Below are 25996 nucleotides of genomic sequence, written 5' to 3'. Positions count from 1 at the left end.
CCAGAAAGCCTTGGTGCTCTTTATCACTCTCAAAACCTTCGTCTGGAGCCTCTGCCAACATTTGCTGTTCATGACCATCGTCAATCTCCGCAAAACCCGGCGGCTTCTGTAAATCTCTTTTTATCCCTTGTTCGCCATCACCGCACTGAGGCTCAGCATCTTCATCATCACCCCACATCAGGCTGCAGGCCGGTTTTCTTGTGTTTTTCGGCTTCTGCTTCGGCTTTGCGGTAAATACAAATACGTCTTCTGCAGACTTGCATTTTTTTCTTAACTTTTCTGGGTCTTCAGGAAGGCTATCCTTTAGTCTTGTAGGAGTTCCTAAGGGACACAATGGCATGGAAAAACCGTCAGGCCCATAGTAGTAGCCTTTGGGGCGCAAACACCTCCTGGGTTTTCCCGCAAGCTTTTGGCTTGTCTCAGGAGCTTGGTTCTCCTTGTCCGCCATGTCTCCAAAGCCACACACCTCTACAAAGACCTGCAAGCACGCGCAGAAGGGACCCAGAACCACGGTTATAGCGTCTCAGCAAACCCTGGGGAGTTTCCCACCCTGCAGGGCCTAGGGCAAGCCGGGACATGTCCTACGGCCACCCCTTTTCTAGCCAAACCCCTACAACCGCTCCCCATTGGCCCACAGGGCCGCGGGGGTGGCACAACCCCTTGGGGACCAATCCTCAGGCCACCCTTGGGTCACGGGGGACCCCGGACTCTAGGCAAAGGCCCCTATAGGACCACGGGGACCTCCAGAACCCCTGACGTCACCGCTCGACCTGCCCCTTCTGCCGGAAGGGGCCTGGGTCGAGCCTGGATGCCGGAAGTCCCACCCCTTCCGCTGGATGGTCCCAAAAAGGGGCGGGGCACCTGTCAAATTTTGATTGTGATGTAGGCTACCATTTACCTACTACTATCAAGTCCAACCCCCTGCTCAATGCAGGAACACAAATCAAAGGATATGTACCAGGCAGCTGTCAAAATTTCTCTTGACTGCCTCCACTGTTGGAGCACTCACCACCTCTCGAGGTCATTGGTTCCACGGTCTTATTGCTCTAACAGGAGGTTTTCCCTGCTATTCAACCAAAATCTGGCTTCCTGTAATATGTGCCCATGGTTGTGAGTCCTGCACTTTGGGTTGATCGAGAACAGGTCCTGCTCCTCCTCTGAATGAGAGCCTTTCAAGTTTTTGAAAAGTGCTGTCAGATCTCCCCTCAGTGTTCTTTTCTCAAGCCTAAACAAGCTCAGGGTTTTTTTTCAGTTCTTCGTGGCCTCTGTGAATGCACACTAATGGGTTAAGTCTGCGCATGTGCAGAGGCCTTGGATATCTGGAGCTAACAAGATCGTTAGGACTGCCTTTCCGACCCCACGTGGTTCGCCCATCCTAGCAATTAACTTAGTTCCTTTTCTTTCTGTTGCTGCAAGGAGGTCTCTTTTGACGGAGCTCTCTTCACTGTGAGAAACAACAAACAGAATTGTGGATCGGTAGTTCTTCAGTCAATTGTTTGTATTGTTCTTTCATTTTCTCCTTGTTGAAAAAAGAACTTTAGACTGTTCAGGTTACTTAGAAACTATCCACCCCCCTGTTCCCCCCATTTCCCCCTTTTATGGCCCCTAAAGTCTCATTTAAAACTTGTCCTTCCTGTGATAAGAAGATCCCGACTTTGGACGGACACAGACTTTGCCTGATCTGTTTAGGTGAATCTCATCGTCCTGCAACTTGCAATCACTGCAGAAACTTCACCAGACAGGTGCTTAAACTCAGAAAACTTAGACTGAGGTGTGCTCTCAGGGAGAAGTCTCTTAGACCTCCCACTATGGACACTCCAGCGTCCGCTCAGCGCTCTACGGCCTCCATTCTCCCCATGCCCTCACAATCTCCAAGATTTTAGGTGCTGAAGGGAAAATCGAGTGCCCAGGGGACTGCACTTTCTAAACCAAAGGCAAAATCGTCTCAATCCAAAAAGACCAAGTCATTGTCTCCAGTATGCCAGCCCTCTCTTTTGCGCACGCCTCTCATCCCTCTGACTGAGGAAACCTGGTACAGGGCATACAGGCTTAACCGCCATCCTCTCTGCTGTCGGTACCGCCTCCTCCCACTGCATTGGAGGCAAGGATGGGACCCTCGCCAGTACCAGCCACTCCTAGATCACTGTCACATTCGCGATCTCTGACTGCCTCTCAGTCTCCTCCTAGAGACCCCTCTGCTGGCAGAAAGAAGGGACACCATATCGAGGCCTCTGATTCGTCTGCCTCTCGGTCTGGCTCTCCTATAGACCCCTCTGCTGGCAGAAAGAAAAAGAGGAAGTGGCACCATATCTAGGCTTCTGATTCCAATGATAGCCAGCCTCCTAGGCATTCGGGGCTAAATGGCTACCATGGCTCCAGGGCTTGTAAATATCAGCCAAAACAATGCAGGGAGCGTGGTCGGCATCATCTGGTACAGCATCAATCCAAACGAATTCGTCATTGGTACTGTGACTGGGACAGATACTATGGTCCCCAGATGGACTTGGATCTTCCAGATTCATCAGATTCTTCTAGTTCCTCCTCGCCCTCCTCTTCTGGTACCGAGACTCCTCCTTGGAGTACACTTCCGGTACCCCAACATCACAAGAAGCATCGTCGACGGCTCTTCCCAGTACCCAGGAAACATGGTAAAAGGAGCAGTCCGGTACCGAGGCACAAGTCTTCAACTAAGGCTTCAAACAAGCAGGCTCCTCTCCGACATTGCACTGCTCCTGCTGTTCCTCCTGGTACCGACCATCGTGGTACCGATCCTTCTGGTACCATGCACGGTACCAAGCGAGCTTCCCATTCTGTGCCAGCTCCATCTGATACCCCTATACAGAATCATCACCAACAACACCCAAGTATCGAATGTGAGTTGGATTCTTCCTATTCCTCGGTGTCTGAAGATTCCGATGCAGATTCCTCTCCGTCTTTAGCACCATTAGAACCAGCTCCTAACATAAATACCCCGGATTCCGAGATTGATGATGCCAATCCTCCTGCTGACTTTTCAACCTATTCTGCCATGATCCAACACATTGCTAAGGCTTTAGATTTAACAGCACAACAGCCTCCTCAGCGCGAGACGGATAAGGTTTAGGAGGACATTGACCAAGAGTACTCACCTCCTTTTCGTCTCTCCTTCATTCCATCTCTGTTTCGAGTCATGAAGGGTCTTGGGACAAGCTCTTCTCGATCATCCAGATGTCCAGGAGGGTAGAAAATTTATACAAGATACATGGCACAGATGTTGTTTTCCTGGGTAAACATCCCCCTCCCAATTCTATTGTGGTGGATGTGACTCAAGCTCGTTCCCGCACAAAGTCCATAGTCACTCCTACCAATAAAGAGGTTCACAAACTGGACATACTTGGATGCCAGGTGTATTTGCTTGCCTCGTTTACCCTAAGAACCCCCAACTATATGGCAGCCATGAGCACATACCAAAAGCGTTTGTTGTCCAAGGCCCTTCCTTTCCTACAACTAGTCCCTTCAGACTCTAGGACACGGGCTATATCTATACATCAAGAAGGTATGGCTCTGGTGAAACAAGAATGGTGACACCCAGACTCAATATAGAATCGCATCTAAACATCTAATGACAGGTGTGGCAATCAGGAGACACATGTGGCTTCGCTCAGCTAACATCACAGATGACTAAATAAAGGATAGAGGACTTACCTTTTGATGGTTGCGGTCTTTTTGATCCCAAAATGGATGATCAACTGGACAATCTGCACAAAATGAAGAAAACGGCAAGAGCCTATAATTCACAGCAATACTACAAGCCCCAATGTTACCTTGCAAAAATAAATCCATCATCTTCTTAAAAAATCAGCCATCTCTTCCGTCCACATCGATCCAAACTACCCTGGTTTCCTCTCCAGGTAATTTATGGTTCCGAAAAAGAACGATTCCCTTTGCCCAATATTAGACCTCCAGGATCTCAGCCACTTTGTTGCCTACCATCGTTTCCATATGGTTACCCTGGTAGAGGTTCTTCCCCTCATTCAGAAAGGAAACTGGTTCACTTTAATAGACTTAAGTGACACCTATTTTCATACAGTGGTGCCTCGCTTAATGAGGATAATCCGTTCCAGCGAAATCGCTGTAGAGCGAAATCCTCATTAAGCAAAATAAAAAAGCCAATTGAAACGCATTGAAAACCCGTTCAATGCGTTCCAATGGGCTTAAAAACTCACCGTACAGTGAAAATCCTCCATAGAATGGCCATTTTCCATGCCTGTAAAGCGAGGAATCCGTCCTAAAGCACAGCAGGGAGCCATTTTGAGAGCCATCGATTAGCTGTTAGAAAATCATCGTCTAGCAAAAAATCGGTTCCCAAAGCAAGGTGCCACTGGTAAAGCGGATTTTTACTATTAGAACATCGTTTTGCGATTGCAAAAGCGATTGCAAAACAATAATCATCAAGCGGTTTCGTCATAGATCGGGGTGATCATCAAGCGGATCACGATTTTATTTCCATAAGACCGGACTACCGCAGGTTTCTGCGTTTCTCCCTGGAAAAACCATTTACCAATACAATGCTTTACCCTTTGGCCTCTCCATGGCTCCTCGTGTCTACACCAAGTATATGGCACCGGTGGCTGCCTTTCTACGTACAAGAGGCATGGCCATTTATCCATACATCGACGACTGGCTCATTGTAGCCCAATCTCTTCATCAGGCCACGAATCATGTCCGTCTCACACACTCTCACAGCAAGAGGAAGAGGGTGGACCAGGGCATATCTGGTGGCAGAAGGAGGGTGCCACCAATGTGAGAATGGGCAATGCAGGGCCTCATCCTGTGATTACTACTGAGATGGACAAGGGGGTGAAATTGCAATACATTGTTGCAACAGGTGGGTTTCAAAAAAGGAGCAGACATTGGAAAAGTATACTTCCCAAGCCTCGAAGGGTGCAGGAGAGGCATCTGTGCAGGTAGCAGTCCTGATTGAACAGAACAACTCCCAACACACACACACATAAACACAAACACATACACACAGAGAGACAGAGAGAGACAGACAGACAGACAGACAGAAAGGCAGGCAGGCAGGCAGGCAGACACACAGACAGCCAACTCTTATTGTACTATATTTGGAACTGCAATTCCCATAATGTGTTGTCTGGGGGTTTCAAAGATTCAGAAGGAGAAAGCAAAATTTTCCAGCCTGTTCCTTTCCAGACTTCACTTGTACACAACGAGTTATGGTCGGGTCTCCAGCCTCACCTCTTCTCGGCCGTTCTTTCTTGTCAGTTTTCAGGAGTTGGTGCCCCATGATGATGCATTTCTCTTCCAGGGAGTGCTCGGAGCACCGGGTGTGGCCCGGCTCACATTCCTGTTCCCTTTTGTACTCCTGGCCAACAGGATCGTATTATAAATATAAACGGCTAAAAGAAAAGGGGGAGCTGTAGGGCTAACCAAAGCACTGGCATGCCATGTGGCGGACAGTCCCACTGTCACCCCTGATTCATGAGCCAAGCATACACCCTGCATGAGGCAGGCACATGATCACCACCTTACCCCACCTCAATCTAAGTCAAGCCGATCATTAACAAGCACTGCACCAAAACTTAACCAATCCTAGTCTTACACGTGTTCTAAGTTGATTATAAATAAACCTCTCCCACTATCGGGAGGGCAGAACAATTCCTTCCTCATTCTTGTCTCCACGTCTTTTATCATCCTTTGACAAAGGGATCCCCACAAGGGTTGCTTTAGGAACACCAATCACTTTGGGCAAGAGAATGCTGTCCTCTGGGAGCCACACTTCCCCCTCCCCTCCCTCATTCCTTGGCACTAGTGCAGAGATAAACAGCTGCCATAAACATTTATACACATGATGGACACCCATATATATGGATTGAATATCAGCCTAGGTTTCTTAAGCCATTGCCAAATGTAAAAAGCTATACCGTTAGGTATGGCTCCTCTTATTTCATTCATCACTACCAGGGCCATCTCTCATCACGTTTCTCATAGCAAAAAGGTCAGTGTTCTCTATATTTTCATTCATGGTTTTTCTGCTCTCTTCTTGTAAATACCGTTACCCCACTCTCCCTTCAGATTTTAACAGTCTTCACCCCCACCTCTTCTCCCCACTCCCTTTTGCTCGTGCCTGTCATCTCTTCTCTGTCTCCTGTAGGAATGTTTATGATACAACCGAACACCAAACATAACCCAGAAGCCACTGCATGTGCGATGTAACCGCATACCCATGAGTATTTGTTATTCTAGACTTGTGAAATGATTATTTCATCCAGTATTTCATAGGTTCCCTATATGTCTGACGGAGCAGAAAGGGGCCACATGTTTTTGCCTTGTTTCATTTCTTTGGATTTCACCTGATATGCTTTGCGCTGGCCCTGAACTGACAAACTTTTTTGGAGAACTCTGCAGGAATTCTAGCATGAGACCCACCGGTGCTATGTATTCAGTGAAATGAGGGCTAAATTCCCTGAAGTCTAGATCTTCTGTGCTCTCCTGAGAAATTCATCAACAAATTCAACGCTATAATGTGGGTGGATATTTTTCAAATGACCTGAACCAATGGCTACATGCAAGACAAGCAAGAAATACATGCATGGAAAGACATTGTGGAGAACTCCTGTCTCCAAAAAAATCTGGTAGTTTATACCCACTGATACATCGTAGGAAGGAGGTCTTGAAAAGGGTGTGAGTGCAAGTATAAAGGTTAGAGAAGAGAGATCAGGATTCTGTCGGAGGAGGAGAAAGGGGATAAATAAAGTTGGGGATGAAAAGAGAAGAGGAAAACAGCCAACCTGATCTTCTCTGGTGGTAGGAAAAAGGCAACATCTCGAGCTAAAGGAAACCTAAACGGGTCATGTGATCAGCATAATCAGCAACCAAGGAGGTCGGAGTGCATTCATTGAGGAGGGGAAAATAATCACTCTGTCCCCCACAAACTTCCCCTCTGATTAAGCTTGCTGGGTTTTTGAGCTGTTACTATTTGAGCTACTTTGGGAGATAGAATTTAAAATAATGGAAAACAATTTGAGATGTTTCACGTTGTGTGTTGGAATTTATTTAAAAAAAGTGCGGTAAAGGCGGGACAGAGCAGAAGGAATTAATGAGGGCAAAGTGGAGAGTCCTGCTGTGCAGGCAGATGATGGAAGGAGCTGATGTGACGTCATTTCTCCTCGGCTGCTGTTGTGACTCCCTTTGGAAGGAGAGAAACAAAATCTGGGTCGGGCTGAGAGCCTGAACTCCCTGCTCGTTTGTCTCCTTTTTCTCTCTTCAAATATTTGTGAAGAGACTCTGGTGACGGGAACTCTTGTGTCTCGTCGGAGTCTTTCCTTCCACCAGAAGTGGGAGAACTTGGGCCGCCCGGAGGAAGCTCCGCACTCCCGCCATTTTCCTCCTCTTTGGAGCCTTCAACGCCCCCCCCCTTGTTTCTGCCATTCCCCCCCCCCCCCCCGTTCGTGCAGGAGGGGAAGGGGAGGAACATAGAGCTAGGAAGATGAGGGAGGAGCTCCTCCCCTTGACTCAACCCGAAGCTGGAATCGCTCCGCCTGCCTCTTCCCCCTTGGCCGAAGAAGGCGGGTGGAGAGAAGAGGGGCTTTTGGAGCGCCCCCCATCGAGACGTGATCAGAGGCAGGGGGTGAGATTTGCAAGCGGGGGGTTCAGATGTCCAGCTCCCCGCCAGTGTCCGGGGAGGGGGAGGCTGCTTCTTCCCGTATTGCTGATGGTGCCCTGTTCTGATTTGCGCTGCTCGACCTGCTTGCAAGACGTTTTTTCCCTTCTGTCTCTATTTCGGTGGAAGGGGGAGGGGAATTCAAAGGGGAGAGAGGATCTCTGGGGGTCCAGATCCCACCCCCACGGTTAGGGAGACCCCCGCCCCTGCAAGGCCCTAGGGCTTCATCGACGGCCGGGGGGGGGGGGGAGTTTCCTTCTCTGCAAGGAGACCCTGCCTTCCCCTGAATCCTTCCTGCACAGGAATGGATGCAAACAAAGGAACGGGAGAGAAAGTAACTTGCCTCCCATCGCTCCCCCCCCCCCGCCTCCCTCTAACGACGAAGGACATCCCCCCTCCCTGCACTGGGGAAGGCAGGAGGAGGAGGAGGCGGCTCATCGGGGACTTAGGGGTGAGCAGGAAAAGTGGGGTTTGCGAGGGAGGGGGATCGTCCCTGCATCTTCCCTCTGAGGGGGATCCTCTGCCGGACAAGCAGGGGAGTGATTCCAAATTAAGAAATTGAAAATGATGTAAGAAGGGGGAGGGGAACATTTTAGCCTGGTCTTCCCAAGATTTCATTCCTGAGCCTGAAACAGGCGTCAGATGATGGGAGACAGGAAGGGCTATGCCTGAGGCGTGTGTGTGTGTGTCTGTGTCTGTGTGTGTGTGTTTCCTGATGCCCTTGGGAAGAAGAAGGCAATTAGGGGAAGAGGGAAAATAAAACACAACATAATGTTTCCTGTTGGGTTTGAACATCCAGGATTCTGAACAGTTGTGAACGTTGAGGATTCGATCTTATGACTGCTGATCTTCTGACCTTGCAGTACAGAGGCTTCTGCGGTTTAACCCGAAGTGCCACCACTGGCCTTTTGAGGTACCTTTTTTTTTAAACCTTCAGATTATATAGACCCATCATGGCTGGTAACCTGTGATGGATTTTTCTTCCAGAAATCTCTCCAATCCCCCTTTTCAAGGCACCTAGGCCAAATGTGGCAAGCAGTTGTACAGACTAACAGCACAGTTGATAAGGAAATATGATCCTTAGGGTGATCCTGAGATCCATCGAATTGGCCTTTTTCACTGCTGCCAGACACTGGGTGGACATTTTCTTTGAGCTGTCCACCAGGACCCCAGGATTTATTTCCTGATCCATCACAGTCAGTTCAGAACCCATTAGCTTGTGAAAAAAAATATTTGATTTCATGCCCCAGTGTGCATTCCTTTACATTTTCTTAAATTTTCTTATATTGAAACGTATTTGCTATTTTACTGCCCATTCTCCCAGTTTGGAGAGATCCTTCTGGAGTTCTTCACAATCCCTTGTGGGCTTCACCGCCCGGAAAAGCTTCGTGTCATCTGCCAACTTGTCTACCTGACTGCTTATCCCTGTCTCCAGATCATTCATGAACAGGTTGAAAAGCACCGATCCCAGGACAGATCCCGGGGACACACTGCTGTTCCCCTCTCTCCATTTTGAAAATTGGCCATTGACAATTCTCTCTTTCCTGGTTCTCAACCAATTCTCAGTCTATAAGAGAGGACTTGCCCTCTTATCTCCTGACGGTGGTGTTTTCTCAGCAGCCTTTGGCGAGTGATCGTGTCAAACGTCTTCTGAAAATCCACATAGACAATATCCACCGATTTGTTCACATCCACATGCCTGTTGGGATTTTCAAAGAGTTCTAAAAAAGTTTGTGAGGCAAGACTTGCCCTTACAGAAGCCATTCTGATTCTCCCTCAGCAAGGCTTGTCCTGTGTATTTTAAGATTGTATCTTGGATGGCACAGAGGTTAGGCTAACTGCCCTGCGGTTTCCCAGCACCACCCACCTTCGTTTTTAAAGATTGGCATGATGTGTGCTATCCTCCAGTCCTCTGGCACTGAGACCGTTTTGTTATGGACCAAGCCCACTAACCAATATTTTAGCTCCAGCAAGAGGTCAGATAAGACGCAAGCAGCTGAACCAAAGTCCAAGCAGGACCCAGATGTATGGCCTTCAGCCTCCGGCTCCCTGCTGGGATTTATGTTTCGACTCTTTTCGATCATCACCTGGTAGATCTGCTTTGACTGTATTCCTGCTTTGAGCAGGGGGTTGGACTTGATGGCCTTGTGGGCCCCTTGCAACTTCACTTTTCCATGATTCATGAGAGTGAAAGAGGAGAGTGCAAAAAACGGTCTGAAACTCAACATCAAAAAAACTAAGATCATGGCCACTGGTCCCATCACCTCCTGGGAAATAGAAAGGGAAAATATGGAGGCAGTGTCAAATTTTATCTTCCTGGGCTCCATGATCACTGCAGATGGAGACAGCAGCCCCGAAATTAAAAGACGCCTTCTTCTTGGGAGGAAAGCGATGACAAATCTTGACAGCATCTTGAAAAGCAGAGACATCACCTTGCCGACAAAAGTCCGAATAGTCAAAGCTATGGTTTTTCCTGTCGTGATGTATGGAAGTGAGAGCTGGACCATAAAGAAAGCAGACCGCCGAAGAATTGATGCCTTTGAATTGTGGTGCTGGAGGAGACTCTTGAGAATCCCCTGGACTGCCAGGAGAACAAACCTATCAATTCTAAAGGAAATCAACCCTGAGTGCTCACTGGAAGGAGAGATCCTGAAGCTGAGGCTCCAGTACTTTGGCCATCTCATGAGAAGAAAAGAGTCCTTGGAAAAAACCCTGATGTTAGGAAGGTGTGACGGCAAGAGGAGAAGGGGACGACCGAGGATGAGATGGCTGGACAGTGTCTGCGAAGCAACCAACATGAACCTGACACAACTCCGGGAGGCAGTAGAAGACAGGAGGGCCTGGCGTGCTCTGGTCCATGGGGTCACGAAGAGTCGGACACGACTAAACGACTAAACACACACACATTGGCCTCCAGGCAGCCTTCCTAGATGGGCCATCTGCTAGTGGAATGTTGAAAGGGTGGGAAGTGTGCAATATAGGCATTTAATGTAATACAAATCTCAAGAGAGAAGTCATGTTGGAAGAAACAGAATCTGTAGAGTAACATTTTCTACCCCTAGACGAGGAATAAAACTAATTTTGGCCATATTCGTATATCACTCCCCCCTTTTTAAATTCTGACAATAGACAAAATGCTGAATTTAAATCTGCTCCTCTTTGTTTAACCTTTCCCGAACAAAAACCAACACACAGAGGCAAAAGTCTAGATATAGCACATACAAATAATCCCAAAACAATAAGAACCACAATTTGAATTACAAATGGTGCCATGACAACAGAGAGTCCGGTCCATCCCTCGGTCCACTACATCACTTGGGCTCTGCTTTTTTCTAGATGTTGATTTTGTTTACCATCTTTGCCAGCTTTCTCAGCGGAAATCACACTTTTCGCAGAGTATTTGGCAGTTCAGGCAGTCGAGGAATAACTCACACATAGTTCAGCAGCATTTCCTTCAGCAACATGTATTTGCAGCAATATTTACATCAGTCTGGCAGCATAACGAGTAGATGTGATCTTCATGCAGGTGAAGATACAACTGACTGTACAATCATACATATATGCATACCTCATCCCTGGATTGCATCATCCCTGGATTACATCATCTCTGCTGAGTCATCCTGACTCTGTTTCAGCACACCTGATTGTTATGGGTTCTTGTTAATACACTGCATTCTGCTCAGGCCTGCAATTTTCCTTGACAATCTTTAGTGCAGCTTTAGTTTGATTCATTTTAATATTTGTACTCTTGCTGTTTTTCACTGTGAAATATTGCCTTTTTCTGATGCACATATGCTCCCTTGGGTCGTTTTTAAGGAGAAAGGCAGGGTAAAAATATTTTCAGTAAACAGTGGGAGACATACCATGTTGTATGCTACTGTTTTCATTGCATGTGTCAGAGGGAAGATACGCCTGCCTGCCTGCTTTTGTGTTTGTTTTGTTCTGCTGCCTGAAGGAGGGAGAGAGAGATGGGGATGGAGCCCTGTTCAATTGAAACATAACGAAGGCACATCCCGCAAGGAAACTTTTTTGATTTGCTTGATCCATAAAGCCTCCAGGCTGATCTTTTTCTTTTCTCCGAGGAAGGGGTGAGACTGAGCTGAGTCGTCTTTGCTGTTTTTGGGACCAAAAACAAAGAACCAGATCCCACGTCCCTCCAGGATTTGCAAGGTAAGTGGGATTTCAAGAGGTGGCTTAAGTAGCCTTCCCACAAACACTCTCTTCTCAGTTTCCCCGGCCCAGCAGGGATTTGAATCCAGGACTCCTGGTTTCCAGTCTGGTACTCCATCCACAACACCACACTTCTTTGAACATGTGCAGAGTGTTGATTTTCATGGTATGGTTTTCTTTGCATCTTATGTGTTTTTTTATAGATTTCAATCCTGCTCAACCCAAACCCCATGGTCACCAATGGCAGGTCCTCTTGATAAGAGGCAACAGACATTAGGCTAACAGGCCTGTGGTTGCCCACTGGAATGCCATCACCTCCACTGGCCTTGTTGTTAGCCAGGCTTTCTAAGGCCCACTTGACTTCACTCTCCAGGATGTCTGGCTCAAGGTCAGCAACCACACTGTCTGGTATGTCCAAAACATCCATATCTTTCTGGTATAATTCCTCTCTGTATACTTGCCACCTCTTCTTGATGTCTTCTGCTTCTGTAAGGTCCCTACCATTTTTGTTCTTTATCCATCCTTGCACAAAATGTTCCTTTAACATCTTCAGTTTTTTCGAACAGATCTCTGGTTTTTCCCTTTCTATTATTTTCCTCTTGAATGGTTTTTGTTGCTGTCTGCTGTACAGTGTTATGCGCCTCCATCCATAGTTCTTCAGGCACTCTGTCCATCGAATCTAGTTCCTTCACTTCCACTGTATAATCAAAATGAATTTGATTTAGATTATACCAGACTAGCCCAGTGGTTTTTCCTACTTTCTTCAGTTGAAGCTTGAATTTTATTATAAAATTTTATTATAAAAAGCTGATGATGAGAGCCAAAATGAGCTCTAGGTCTTGTTTTTGCTGACTGTATAGAGCTTCTCCATCTTTGGCTGCAGAGAATATAATCAATCTGATTGCGGTATTGCCCATCTGGTGATGTCTATGTGTTGAGTCACCTCTTGTGTTGTTGTGATGACCGGCTTGTTCTCTTGTGAAAGTCTCTTAGCCTTTGCCCTGCTTCATTTTGAACTGCAAGGCCAAACTTTCCCATTGTTCCTTTTATCCATTGACTCCCTACTTTAGCATTCCAGTTCCCTATAATGAGAAGAACATCTTTCTTTGGTGTCACCTCTAGAAGGTGTTGTAGGTCTTCATAGAATTGATCAATTTCAGCCTCTTCAGCATTGATGGTTGGTGCATAAACTTGGATTACTGTGATGCTGAAAGGTCTGCCTTGGATTCGTATTGAAATCATTCTGTCACTTTTGAGATAGTTTTAGGTTGATCACCGGGCAATTCGGATAGCAAAGAGTCCTAGAGAGAAAAGTTAAAGAAGTCAACTGCACACACAAGTATGTCTGCCAGCAGAGTCCTCCATACACACCTCACGATCCAGCTCTCTCGGAGTTCTCTCTTTCAATAAACTTACACGCTCACAGATAGTTGACAGTATACAGATAGGACAATTGTTGCATAATGCCATTAGGCTTGGCCAAAGAGAGGCTTTGAAGCTAGATCACTATCACTATGAGAAAGAGGAAGGATGGGTAGATACGGCTTCTCAGAAGCAGCTGTGAGATCATCCGGGAGACTGTGCTCTACAACTGTAATATCAGCCAACAGCTTAGCAGCCTTGGGAATTCCCCCCCCCATTTCCTGTTTTATCTTTTTTCCTTACGAGAAGGAATGTGAGCTGTAAAAAAAAAGCTGTGAGTTAACAGCTGGAAAGTTTTCTAAGGTCAGAAAAGGACTGAAGCGCATGTCAAGAATGCAATCTGAATAAGTGTGAATAATTAGTGAGCCAGTCTAGAAAATAGGCACGTAACAACACAGGCACTCCAAATTTGTGAAGTGCTTGATACGCTGGCTTCCCTTTGTCACATGGTCTGCAATCGCAGAGTAAACATTCCCAGCAGAAGTGTTAAAGAAGTCAAGCAATTTAGGCATCGCAGTGGCCTTGAGAAGAAGTGCCTGAACTGTACGTGTGATGAGCAGCTGCAAAGATTAAAAAAAAGAGGAAGTTGCCATGCTACTGTTTAACCCCTTCATGAATTTGAGTTACTGATGATTTTATAGGAATTTGAGGCCTCTGGACTGCATCAAACGGGTTAGAAATCATGTGTCCTAAGGCTCATGAATGCACGAGCCCAATTCAATTTTCAAGAAATTGCTGCCTTTTTAGCAATGCAAATTGTGATGGAGTTTGTAGTCCTGGTAAAAACATGGAACATGTAGTCTCCAGGAATTGGTTTGCCAAATAAAAATTTGGAGATGCTGTGTGCACCTGCTCTGAAGCCATGTAAAGACCTGTTTGCCGTAAGCAATTGCCGTATTTTTCCGTTTATAAGACTATAATTTTGTCTAAAATCTTTAGACCTAAAATTGAGGCTCATTTTATTACATGGAAGCTGATGAGAGAACAGAGGCAGAAGCAGGGATCAAAGCAATCCTTGAGCACTTTGTTCCCTTTCCCCCTGCACTTGCTAAGCCCCACATATTTTTCTTAACTTTGGATTAGAAAAACTGGGGTGCTCTGATACATGGGGCGTGTTATACATGGAAAAATACGGCAGTCAAAGAAGGAGAAATAGAAGCAGGGAGAAATTGATCTCCCAACAAGGTTTGATCCATGAAATGACGTGCAAACAATGCAGGGTTTCGCAAAGGAGGGCTGTTCGGGCGGCGGAATCTGCCCAAAGTCATATGTTGTGGAGACAAATGCAAAAAAACTCATTTAATTTCTCTGCTATCTCTCTCCCCATTTCCCTCTCTCACCATCCAGAGGGCCAGCCGCTTCTGTGGCAAGTTTTCTGCTTCTAAACTATTTAAAGAAGCTTTTATTATTCCCCCTTATATTGCTGGCCTTATGTTCCACAAGGTCTTTCTTTGCCCTTCGTATCATCTGCTTATATTTCTTTTCCCAGAATTTGTGTACCTTTTAATTTTCCTCATTTGGAAAGAATTTCCATTTATAGAAAGGTCCCTTCTTTCCTGTTAACGTCTCTGAAACTTTAGTAGTTAACAACTCTGGCACTTTCTTGGACTTAGTTGCGCCCTCCCCCCTTTTTTGCGGTATACTCTACCACAGGGCCTCTACTATTGTTGTTTTAAAGAGACTCCATGCACTCTGGAGAGGTTTTTGTTAAGAAAACTTCCCTTTCAACTTCTTTCTAACTTCCTTCCTCATCTGAGGGAAGTCCGCTCTTTGGAAATCAAAGGTTTTGGTGTCAGATTTGCTTGACACTCTCCCCTCAACCTGCAAGGAGAAAGAGATGGCCTCATGGTCACTATTCCCTAGTGATTCAGTGACATTCCCGTCCCTAACCAGGTCCTGACTACCGTAAGATATTAGATCCAGAGTCACCTGTCCTCTGTTGGGCTCCATGAGAAATTGCTCCGAGGCAGAGTCCTTTAGCATGTGAAGAAACCCAATTACTCTTTCTTGACTAGAGCACACATTGACCCCATTGATGTGAGGAGAATTTGGGTTCCCCGTAATTACAATCTTGTCCCTTTTGGACACCTCCCTGATTTCTCTGTGCATTTCAAGGTCCACTGTGCATTTTTTGTCTGGAGGATTACAAAACACACACACTCACACACAACACACTATCTCATTGCTCCTTAGACTGGTAGTTTAACCCACAGTGATTCTATAATGGAGTCAGACCCACCGTCCATCTCCATTTGACCTAGATGGCCACCCCACCTCCAACACGCCCCTCCCTATCCCTCCTATTGAGTTGATAGTCTGGGATTGCATCATCCCACTGGTTCTCCAAATCCCACCAGGTTTCCATTATGGCTACTATAGCAATGTTTTCCTTGACCACCAAATGTTCCAGCTCTCCCATCTTTGCTCACATGCTTTGGGCATTTGCATAAAAGCTCCTACACATGGGGGTCCCCCACGAAGGGCTGCTTGTTTGCTTCTCCTTCCATTGGACCAACAATCCCATCACATCATGTTCCCAGTCCTTATTACTAAACTATCATCACTTTGTTGTTCTTGACCCTCATTCCATAGGGATGAGGAGTCCCAAAATGAATGCAAGTCTCCTGTGGGCTTTCTTTCTTTCTTTCTTTCTTTCTTTCTTTCTTTCTTTCTTTCTTTCTTTCTTTCTTTCTTTCTTTCTTTCTTTCTTTATGTATGCATGTATGTATGTATGTATCTATCTATCTATCTATCTATCTATCTATCTATCTATCTATCTATCTATCTATCTATCTATCTATCTATCTATCTATCCCCCGCCTATTTAGTCGAACAACCACTCTAGGCGGCTAGAGTAAATCCCCCGGGATTCAGTTTAAAAGCTGCTCTGCCATCTTTTAAATGTTACACACCAGCAGTTCAGTTCCGTGTTCATTGAAATGAAGCCCGCCCATCTTGTGCAAGCCTGGCTTGTTCCAAAACATTAACGAGTGCCAAATAAATCTAACCCCCTCCCCTTGACACCACTGTGTCAACCACGCATCAAGAACCCTGAGCTCTGCCTGCCCAAACTGGCCCTGTGTGTGGGACAGGTAGCACTTCTGAGAACGCTACCTTTGAGGTACAGTAGCATCTCCATCACGGAAAAAAATTTCTTACATTCAAAAGGTTGGGATGAACAAATGCTCCTATGGGTGAAACCCATCCTGATATTTTCATGTACATTTTCATTTTTATTTTTTCCTATATTATATACAGGGAGTTTCTAATATTATGGTTTTGAAAATACCTATGAGTTTTGGCTTTCTGATACCATAAAAAGGCATGCCGAACCCAACTGTAGATCATGTCCTTCTAAATACAGAAGTCTCTTGTTTTTACTTTGATCCTTAACATCTGAGCTTCTCTGAGGCTTTGAAACCCAAACCTTGGGAAAATTTGGTTTTTCTGACTGATGCAGAACTAAGGAATGTAAATATTGAGGGAGATCTTCCACAAACTGTTATTAGAAAGGAACGGAGAACCGTAGATTTTTGGTTTCATGGAGTACAACAGAACCATGGAACTGATGCCGGGTGAAAGTCCTTGGAGGAGTGGAAAGATAACTATCAGGCAGGGACAGCCAGCAATGGATTTTACACATGGCTGGGTGAGAACAAAATTTTCTCTGTTTTAACAACACACTTAGAGCTTGTTTTCTTTGTATACATTTATTTTTAATGTTTAAATACTTTTACATGTCTTTCATTAAAAATTATCAACTTTTTTATTGTATTCTTAGAAAGTTTGAAGTGTTCTGAAGATGTATTCTCTGTCTTTCTAGATCATGACATCTAGTGTTTGTATATTAGATTCAAGCACATATTAACTTTTCCCTGTTATCTAAATTTAAATTCCTGCATCTTTTTACAAGTGAAAGGATATATTTTAAGTAAGCCTGCAGTTTTTGTATAATGGTATGATGTTTGGAGTTGAAGATCTCTATTGACAGTAACATTCCCTGCCTTTCCAAAAAAATGTGACTTTAAATCTATTAATGTATACACCGGATGCTTGGCTGAAATGCCATTCAGAATTGTATAGGGGTCTGGTACAACTCCCCTTCATGGATTGCTGCCTTGTCGTGGCGAAGGGGCTTGAGTAACTCAGAGAAGCTATGAGCTATGCCGTGCAGGGACACCCAAGACGGACAGGACATAGTGGAGAGTTCCAACTAAACGCAATCCACCTGGAGTAGGAACTGGCAATGCCACTCCAGTATCTTTGCCATGAATGCCCCATGATCAGAAACAAAAAACTAAAAGATATGACGCTGGAAGATGGGCCCCTCAGGTCGGAAGGCGTCCAATATGCTACTGAGGAAGAGCAGCGGACGAGTACAAGTAGCTCCAGAGCTAATGAAGTGGTTGGGCCAAAGCCGAAAGGGCGCTCAGCTGTGGACGTGCCTGGAAGTAAAAGGAAAGTCCAATGCTGCAAATAAAAATACTGCATAGGAACCTGGAATGTAAGATCTATGAACCTTGGGAAGCTGGAGGTGGTCAAACAGGAGACGGCAAGAATAAACATCGACATCCTGGGCATCAGTGAACTAAAATGGAAAGGAATGGGCAAATTCAGCTCAGATGATTATCATATCTACTATTGTGGGCAAGAATCCTGTAGACGGAATGGAGTAGCCTTCATAGTCAACAAAAGAGTGGGAAAAGCTCTAATGGCATGCAATCTCAAAAATGATAGAATGATGTCAATATGAATCCAAGGCAGACCTTTCAACATCACAATAATCCAAGTTTATGCACCGATCACCATTGCTGAGGAGACTGAAATTGAACAATTTTATGAAGATTTACAACACCTTATAGAACTGACACCAAAGAAAGATGTTCTTCTCATTCTAGGGGACTGGAATGCTAAAGTAGGGAGCCAAGAGATAAAAGGAACAACAGGGAAGTTTGGCTCTGATCATCAGCTTCTTATAGCAAAATTCAAGCTTAAACTGAAGAGAGTAGGAAAAACCACTGGCCCACTCAGGTATAATCTAAACCAAATCCCTTATGAATATACAGTGGAAGTAAAGAACAAATTTAAGGAACTCGATTGGGTGGACAGAGTGCCTGAATAACTTTGGATAGAGGCTCGTAACATTGTCCAGGAGGCAGCAACGAAAACCATCCCAAAGAAAAGGAAATGCAAGAAAGCAAAGTGGCTGTCCAACGAGGCTCTACAAATAGCAGAGAAGAGAAGGGAAGCAAAATGCAAGGGAGATAGGGAAAGTTACAGAAAATTGAATGCAGACTTCCAAAGAATAGCAAGGAGAGACAAGAGGGCCTTCTTAAATGAACAATGCAAAGAAATAGAGGAAATAACAGAAAAGGAAAAACCAGAGATCTGTTCAGGAAAATTGGAGATATTAGAGGAACATTTTGCGCAAAGATGAACATGATAAAGGACAAAAATGGGAGGGACCTAATAGAAGCAGAAGACGTCAAGAAGAGGTGGCAAGAATACACAGAGGAATTATATCAGAAAGATTTGGATATCCCGGACAACCCAGACAATGTAGTTGCTGACCCTGAGCCAGACATCCTGGAGAGTGAAGTCAAGTGTCCCTTAGAAAGCCTGGCTAACAACAAGGCCAGTGGAGGTGATGGCATTCCAGTTGAACTATTTAAAATCTTGAAAGATGATGCTGTTAAGGTCCTACATTCAATATGCCAGCAAGTTTGGAAAACCCAACAGTGGCCAGAGGATTGAAAAAGATCAGTCTACATCCCAATCACAAAGAAAGGCAGTGCCAAAGAATGCTTTGACTACCGTACAATTGCACTCATTTCACATGCTAGCAAGGTTATGCTCAAAATCTTGCAAGGTAGGCTTCAGCAGTATGTGGACCGAGAACTCCCAGAAGTACAAGCTGGATATCGAAGAGGCAAAGGAACTAGAGACCAAATTGCTAACATGCGCTGGATTATGGAGAAAGCCAGAGAGTTCCAGAAAAATATCTACTTCTGCTTCATTGACTATGCAAAAGCCTTTGACTGTGTGGACCACAGCAAACTATGGCAAGTCCTTAAAGAAATGGGAGTGCCTGACCACCTTATCTACCTCCTGAGAAACCTATATGTGGGACAGGAAGCAACAGTTAGAACTGGACATGGAACAACTGATTAGTTCAAAATTGGGAAAGGAGTACGACAAGGCTGTATACTGTCCCCCAGCTTATTTAACTTATATGCAGAATACATCATGCGGAAGGCTGGACTGGAGGAATCCCAAGCCGGAATTAAGATTGCCGGAAGAAATATCAACAACCTCCGATATGCAGATGATATCACTCTGATGGCAGAAAGTGAGGAGGAGTTAAAGAACCTTGTAATGAGAGTGAAAGAGGAGAGTGCAAAAAACGGTCTGAAACTCAACATCAAAAAAACTGAGATCGTGGCCACTGGTCCCATAACCTCCTGGGAAATAGAAGGGGAAGACATGGAGGCAGTGACAGATTTTATTTTCCTGGGCTCCATGATCACTGCAGATGGAGACAGCAGCCACGAAATTAAACGACGCCTGCTTCTTGGGAGGAAAGCGATGACAAACATAGACAGCATCTTAAAAAGCAGAGACATCACCTTGCCAACAAAAGTCCGAATAGTCAGAGCTATGGTTTTTCCTGTTGTGATGTATGGAAGTGAGAGCTGGACCATAAAGAAAGCAGACCGCCGAAGAATTGATGCCTTTGAATTGTGGTGCTGGAGGAGGCTCTTGAGAATCCCCTGGACTGCCAGGAGAACAAACGTATCAGTTCTAAAGGAAATCAACCCTGAGTGCTCACTGGAAGGACAGATCCTGAAGCTGAGGCTTTAGTACTTTGGCCATCTCATGAGAAGAAAAGACTCCTTGGAAAAAACCTTGATGTTAGGAAAGTGTGACGGCAAGAGGAGAAGGGGACGACCAAGGATGAGATGGCTGGGCAGTGTCTGCGAAGCAACCAACATGAATTTGACACAACTCCGGGAGGCAGTGGAAGATAGAAGGGCCTAGCGTGCTCTGGTCCATGGGGTCACAAAGAGTCGGACACGACTAAACGACTAAATGAAACTGGTACAACTGGTGCCCTGGGGTAAAACAATGCCATTTATTCTCCTCAAATCCTGTGTGTGTGTGTGTGTGTTTAGTCGTTTAGTCGTGCCCGACTTTCGTGACCCCATGGACCAGAGCACGCCAGGCCCTCCTGTCTTCTACTGCCTCCCGGAGTTGTGTCAGGTTCATGTTGGTGCTTCGCAGACACTGTCCAGCCATCTCATCCTCGGTCGTCCCCTTCTCCTCTTGCCATCACACCTTCCTAACATCAAGGTTTTTTCCAAGGACTCTTTTCTTCTCATGAGATGGCCAAAGTACTGGAGCCTCAGCTTCAGGATCTGTCCTTCCAGTGAGCACTCAGGGTTGATTTCCTTTAGAACTGATAGGTTTGTTCTCCTTGCAGTCCAGGGGATTCTCAAGAGCCTCCTCCAGCACCACAATTCAAAGGCATCAATTCTTCGGCGGTCAGCTTTCTTTATGGTCCAGCTCTCACTTCCATACATCACGACAGGAAAAACCATAGCTTTGACTATTCGGACTTTTGTTGGCAAGGTGATGTCTCTGCTTTTCAAGATGCTGTCCAAGTCCCATCTCCTTTCTTTACTGGAAGTATAGGGGTGCTATAAGTTGATACTGCCTCTTGAATTAGCCCATCTTGCAGGAGCTCCTTAATCACTGGCCTCAGCCCCTCCTTGGCAGCCGTTGGAACAGAGTATTGCCTGACCTGTACCAATGCATGTTTTCTGGTTCCAATTGTAACTGGCTCTATTTTTAGACGTCCTGGATTTCCAGGTCTGGCCCACATCTTCCGGTCTTTTTCTGCTTTATCTCCCTCACACAATAGTGCCATTCCCACCTTGCAGAAATACATGCATCCCCAATACCTCCTTAAGATCTCTACCTAGTAAATTTAGCCCACTCTCTGGCATCCACAAAAAGCTATGAAGTGCTGTTTCCTTCCCCTCCGACTCAATAATGCTTTCAAAATGGGAACCTCCAAAGAGATTCCATTCACTCCTATTATTCTTAGGACTCCTCCTGAGGATTCCATTCCGTGCTTAAATCACTGCATTGCCCCTCATTAATGAGTCTTACCCAGATACATGCTTCCCTCTCGTGGCACGGTGGAAATGCATCTAAAAATACAAAGAATAGCAGAATATGTAACAAGACCCTTCTAAGCAAGTTTTGAAAGTTATCCCCAGAACATAGCATTGTAACTATCGTTTGTATCGCAACTCAGAGTTCAGAAAGAAAATGGGAAATCTTCAAATAAGGAACCATCTTTGGGGGGGGGGGGTTCGGGAAAACCTGGGAGTGGGATACAGCTTTGGGAATTAACAAGAAGCCTGGGCAGCACAATTTGATGGCTGAAATGTTGGGGCCAGCCCCCCGGTTTCACTGCTGGCCACAAGCCCCCCATTTCAAATACCAGGTGACTTTGGTCACAGCAAGAGGAAGAGGATGGACTAGGGCATACCTGGTGGCAGAAGGAGGGTGCCACCAATGTGAGAATGGGCAATGCAGGGTCTCATCCTGTGATTACTACTGAGCTGGACAAGGGGGGGAATTGCAATACAATGTTGCAACAGGTGCATTTCAAAAAAGGAGCAGACATTGGAAAAGTATACTTCTCAAGCTTCGGAGGGTGCAGGAGAGGCATCTGTGCAGGTAGCAGTCCTGATTGAACAGAACAACTGCCAAAACACACGTGCGCGCGCACACACACAGAGACAGACAGACAGACAGACAGACTTTTATTATACTGTATTTGGCACTGCAATTCCCATAATGTGTTGTCTGGCGGTTTCAAAGATTCAGAGAGAGAAAGCAAAATTTTCCAGTCTGTTCCTTTCCAGACTTCACTCGTATACAATGAATTATGGTCGGGTCTCCAGCCTCACCTCTTCTCGGTCGTTCTTTCTTGTCAGTTTTCAGGAGTTGGTGCCCCATGTTGATGCATTTCTCTTCCAGGGAGTGTTTGGAGCTCTGGGTGTGGCCCGGCTCGGATTCCCGTTCCCTTTTGTACTCCTGGCCAACAGGATCGTAGCCTGTCCAGGTCAGGTAGTCCTTCTTGAAGCTGAGGACCTCCTTCCCGTCGTAGCTGAACTTGTTGACCCCGGCCTTGAGTCCATCCTGGCTCAGTTTGCAGCCGAACAGCCACTGGCAGGTGTGGAACTCTGAAATAAGAACCATGTTGAGGATGGGGTTGGGTTTCCAAGAAGCAGCCATTTTAATCTGTGCAAGCAGATCGGTCAAAAAGCAAAGGCAAAAGCCAAACACCGTCCTCCCAAACCAAGCGACCAACTCAGAAACAAAATAAGCAAACAGAGAAGCACAAATTAAAAAAAGAAGACATTCCCCAGAACTCTTCCTTTCAAAAGCCAGGGAGGTCCTGCAAGCATTTGGACTGAAATAACTTGGAAAGGCCTCTGGTGCTGGGAATTCCCTGCCCTCCCACTTGAAGGAGGCGGAAAAAGGAAGGAAGTCAAGGCAGAGCCCTTGAAGGAGATCCAGGCGTCTGACCTTTTCACACAGAGTGCAGCACTCCCCAACTGAAACAGACACACAGAATGGCTGAGGGTTGCTTTAGGAACACCGATCACTTTGGGCATGAGAATGCTGTCCTGTGGGAGCCACACTTCCCCCTCCCCTCCCTCATTCCTTGGCACTAATGCAAAGATAAACAGCTGCCATAAACATTTATACACATGATGGACACCCATATATATGGATTGAATATCAGCCTAGGTTTCTTAAGCCATTACCAAATATAAAAAGGTATACCGTTAAGTATGGCTCCTCTTATTTCGTTCATCACTACCAGGGCCATCTCTCATCACGTTTCTTATAGAAAAACGGTCAATGTTCTCTATATTTTCATTCATGGTTCTTCTGCTCTCTTCTTGTATATACTGTTACCCCACTCTCCCTTGAGATTTTAACAGTCTTCACCCCCCCACCTCTTCTCCCCACTCCCTTTTGCTCGTGCCTGTCATCTCTTCTCTGTCTCCTGTAGGAATGTTTATGATACAACCAAACACCAAACATAACCCAGAAACCACTGCATGGGAGATATAACCGCATACCCATGAGTATTTGTTATTCTTGACTTGTGAAATGATTATTTCATCCAGTATTTCATAGGTTCCCTATATGTTTGACGGAGCAGAAAGGGGCCACATGTTTTTGCCTTGTTTCATTTCTTTGGATTTTACCTGATATGCTTTGCACTGGCCCTGAACTGACACCAACTTTTCTGGAGAACTCTGTGGGAATTCTAGCGTGATATCACCGGTGCTAGGTATTCAGTGAAATGAGGGTTAAAGTCCCTGAAGTCTAGATATTCTGTGCTCTCCTGAGAAACTGATTAGCCAGTTCCACACTATGACGTGGGTGGATGTTTTTGAAAGCCTGAACCAATGGCTACATGCAAGACAAGCCTTCCCCCCCAGTTAATCCCTGACCTCTCCCTTGCTTTCTTTATTATGTTTTCCCTTTTCCATCTTATAGAATTCTTAATAATGTACAAATTCCTTTTTAATTATATATTGGTTTTGTATTTTATGTTTTGTATTGTAAGCCGCCCAGAGTGGTCAATATGACCAGATAGGCAGGGTATAAATGGAATAAATAAATAATAATAAATAAATAGCAAATACATGTATGGAAAGACATTGTGGAGAACCCGTCTCCAAAAAAATCTGGTAGTTTATACCAACTTACACATCACGGGAAGGTGGTCTAGAAAAGGGTGTGAGTGCAAGTATAAAGGTTAGAGAAGAGAGATCGGGATTCTGTCGGAGGAGGAGAAAGGGGATAAATAAAGTTGGGGATGAAAGAGAAGAGGAAAACAGCCAACCTGATCTTCTCTGGTGGAAGGAGAAACGCAGCATCTTGAGCTAAAGGAGACCTGAACGGGTCACGTGATCAGCATAATCAGCAACCAAGGAGGTGGGAGTGCATTCATTGAGAAGGGGAAAATAATCACTCTGTCCCCCACAAACTTCCCCACTGTTTGAGCTTGCTGGGTTTTTGAGCTGTTACTATTTGAGCTACTTTGGGAGATAGAATTCAAAAGGCGGGATAGAGCAGAAGGAATTAATGAGGGCAAAGTGGAGAGTCCTGCTGTGCAGGCAGATGATGGAAGGAGCTGATACGACGTCAGTTTTCCTCGGCTGTTGTGATTCTCCCTTTGGAAGGAGAGAAACATAATCCGGGTCTGTCTGAGAGCCTGAACTCCCTGCTCGTTTGTCTCCTTTTTCTCTCTTCAAATATTTGTGAACAGACTCTGGTGACGGGAACTCTTGTGTCTCGTCTGAGTCTTTCCTTCCACCAGAAGTGGGAGAACTTGGGCCGCCCGGAGGAAGCTCCGCACTCCCGCCATTTTCCTCCTCTTTGGCGCCTTTCTACCCCTCAACTGCCCTCGTCCTCACCGTTTTTTCTCCATTTTCTCCGTGCAGGAGGGGGGGGAGGGGAGGAACCTAGAGCTACGAAGGCGAAGGAAGAGCCCCTCCCCTAGCCGCCATTTTGAACGGGAGCCGGAAGAAGCGGGGATCCTGCAGCGCCTGCCTCTTCCCCTTCGGCCCAAGAAAGGCGCCTGGAGGAGAGAAGCGGGGCTTTTGGGGCGCCTCCCGGATCGGGACCTGGACGGAGGTGGGCGCTGGAGGGGGGGCAGATCGGGGTGAAGTGTTGGGGGGGTGAGATTTGCTATAGGGAAGGAAAGATATATCCACATTCCCGCCAGTCTCGACGGAAGGGGTGGCTGCTGTTCCAGGTATTGTTGCTTGCTATGCTCAACCTTCGTGCAAGGCAGTTTTTTGCTCTGGGTCTCCTCCAGAGGGAGGGGAAGGGGGATTCATCGAGTGCGTGTGTGTGTATGTGAGTGTCGGGAGGGGGGTTAAAGAGACCCTGCCTTCCCTTGAATCCTGCGAGCATCCGGTGGATGGAAACAAAGGAACGGGAGAGAAAGTAACTTGCCTCCCATCTCCCCCCCCCGTGCCTCCCGCTAATGACGTAGGACACCCCCTCCCTATTTTAAAGGGTCAAAGTACCAGGTGGGGCTGGAGAGGCAAAGGGGGCGGCGATGGAGGAAACTGGAGGATTTGGGGGGCGGGCAGGAAAAATGGGGTTTGCAAGGGAGGGGGTCCACCCTGTGCCTTCCTGCGAGGGGAATGTCTGCGCGACCTCTTGCTCTTTTGCACACTCTCTATGTGTTCGTTTCTGTGAGTCTCTGTGTGTGTTGTGTGTGTATTTGTATTTTCCTGGACGATCCATCAGAGAGAAGGGCTTCTCCGATCCATCTCAAGACCAGATCCTGAGCTGAAGATCAACTTTAGGAAGCGGTGATGACTTCCACCCCCACCCCCCGCTTCGCGGCTTCCTTGTTGTGTTGTTTGTGAACAGAGACTGTCCTTTTACAGAAGTCAGTCAGGAGAGAAAGCAGGAGAGAGAAGGGGGTGGATTTTCCTCCCTGGGATGTTTCCTAGCGGAGGCTGAAAGGGAGATCTCCCCAGGAAGGGTCTCCTGGTGGACGTTGTTCTTCTTCCCGCAGGGCCAAAACTGTTATGGTCTTTGGGTCCTAAAGGCACAATTCAGGTCCATCGGCTCTGCAAAAGACCTGCCCCTCGCTCCTGCTTCCTAGGGAATTCGCCCTCTTACCTC

General features: G+C 46.1%; 2 protein-coding genes and 1 long non-coding RNA gene across 4 annotated transcripts in view; 2 read left to right on the top strand and 1 right to left on the bottom strand.

Annotated features, from left to right (window-relative positions):
* Positions 1–24818, bottom strand: part of LOC140703850 (patr class I histocompatibility antigen, alpha chain G) — a 35401-nt gene extending 10583 nt beyond the window's left edge. Inside the window, exons 1-4 of one of the 2 annotated variants that reach the window (XM_078387981.1) lie at positions 24195–24818; positions 22237–22512; positions 3685–3737; positions 2–321 (exon numbers count right to left, since the gene is read on the bottom strand). In XM_078387981.1, coding sequence (XP_078244107.1) covers positions 304–321; positions 3685–3737; positions 22237–22512; positions 24195–24228 — 381 coding nt within the window. In that variant the 5' untranslated portion in view covers positions 24229–24818 and the 3' untranslated portion in view covers positions 2–303. Of the gene's footprint in view, position 1; positions 3655–3684; positions 3738–22236; positions 22513–24194 lie in introns of those variants that run through there. The other variant, XR_013542549.1, reaches the window with a different exon arrangement.
* LOC110071472 (uncharacterized) lies at positions 7667–17029 on the top strand. Its single transcript, XR_013542571.1, has 3 exons — positions 7667–8576; positions 11750–11833; positions 12037–17029. It is a non-coding gene; the product is annotated as an uncharacterized LOC110071472 (long non-coding RNA).
* Positions 24819–24836: 18 nt separating the features above from the next.
* LOC140703752 (uncharacterized) overlaps positions 24837–25996 on the top strand; it is a 62366-nt gene continuing 61206 nt past the window's right edge. Inside the window, exon 1 of the mRNA XM_078387686.1 lies at positions 24837–24988. The gene's annotated coding sequence lies outside the window, so the exon portion shown is untranslated. The remainder of the gene's footprint in view (positions 24989–25996) is intronic.

The sequence above is a fragment of the Pogona vitticeps genome, chromosome 2 (genome assembly GCF_051106095.1).
Source record: "Pogona vitticeps strain Pit_001003342236 chromosome 2, PviZW2.1, whole genome shotgun sequence".
Classification (NCBI taxonomy): Eukaryota; Metazoa; Chordata; class Lepidosauria; order Squamata; family Agamidae; genus Pogona; species Pogona vitticeps.
The sequence above is the reverse complement of the archived record's forward strand: the minus strand, read 5'-3'. Positions and strand labels throughout refer to the sequence as shown.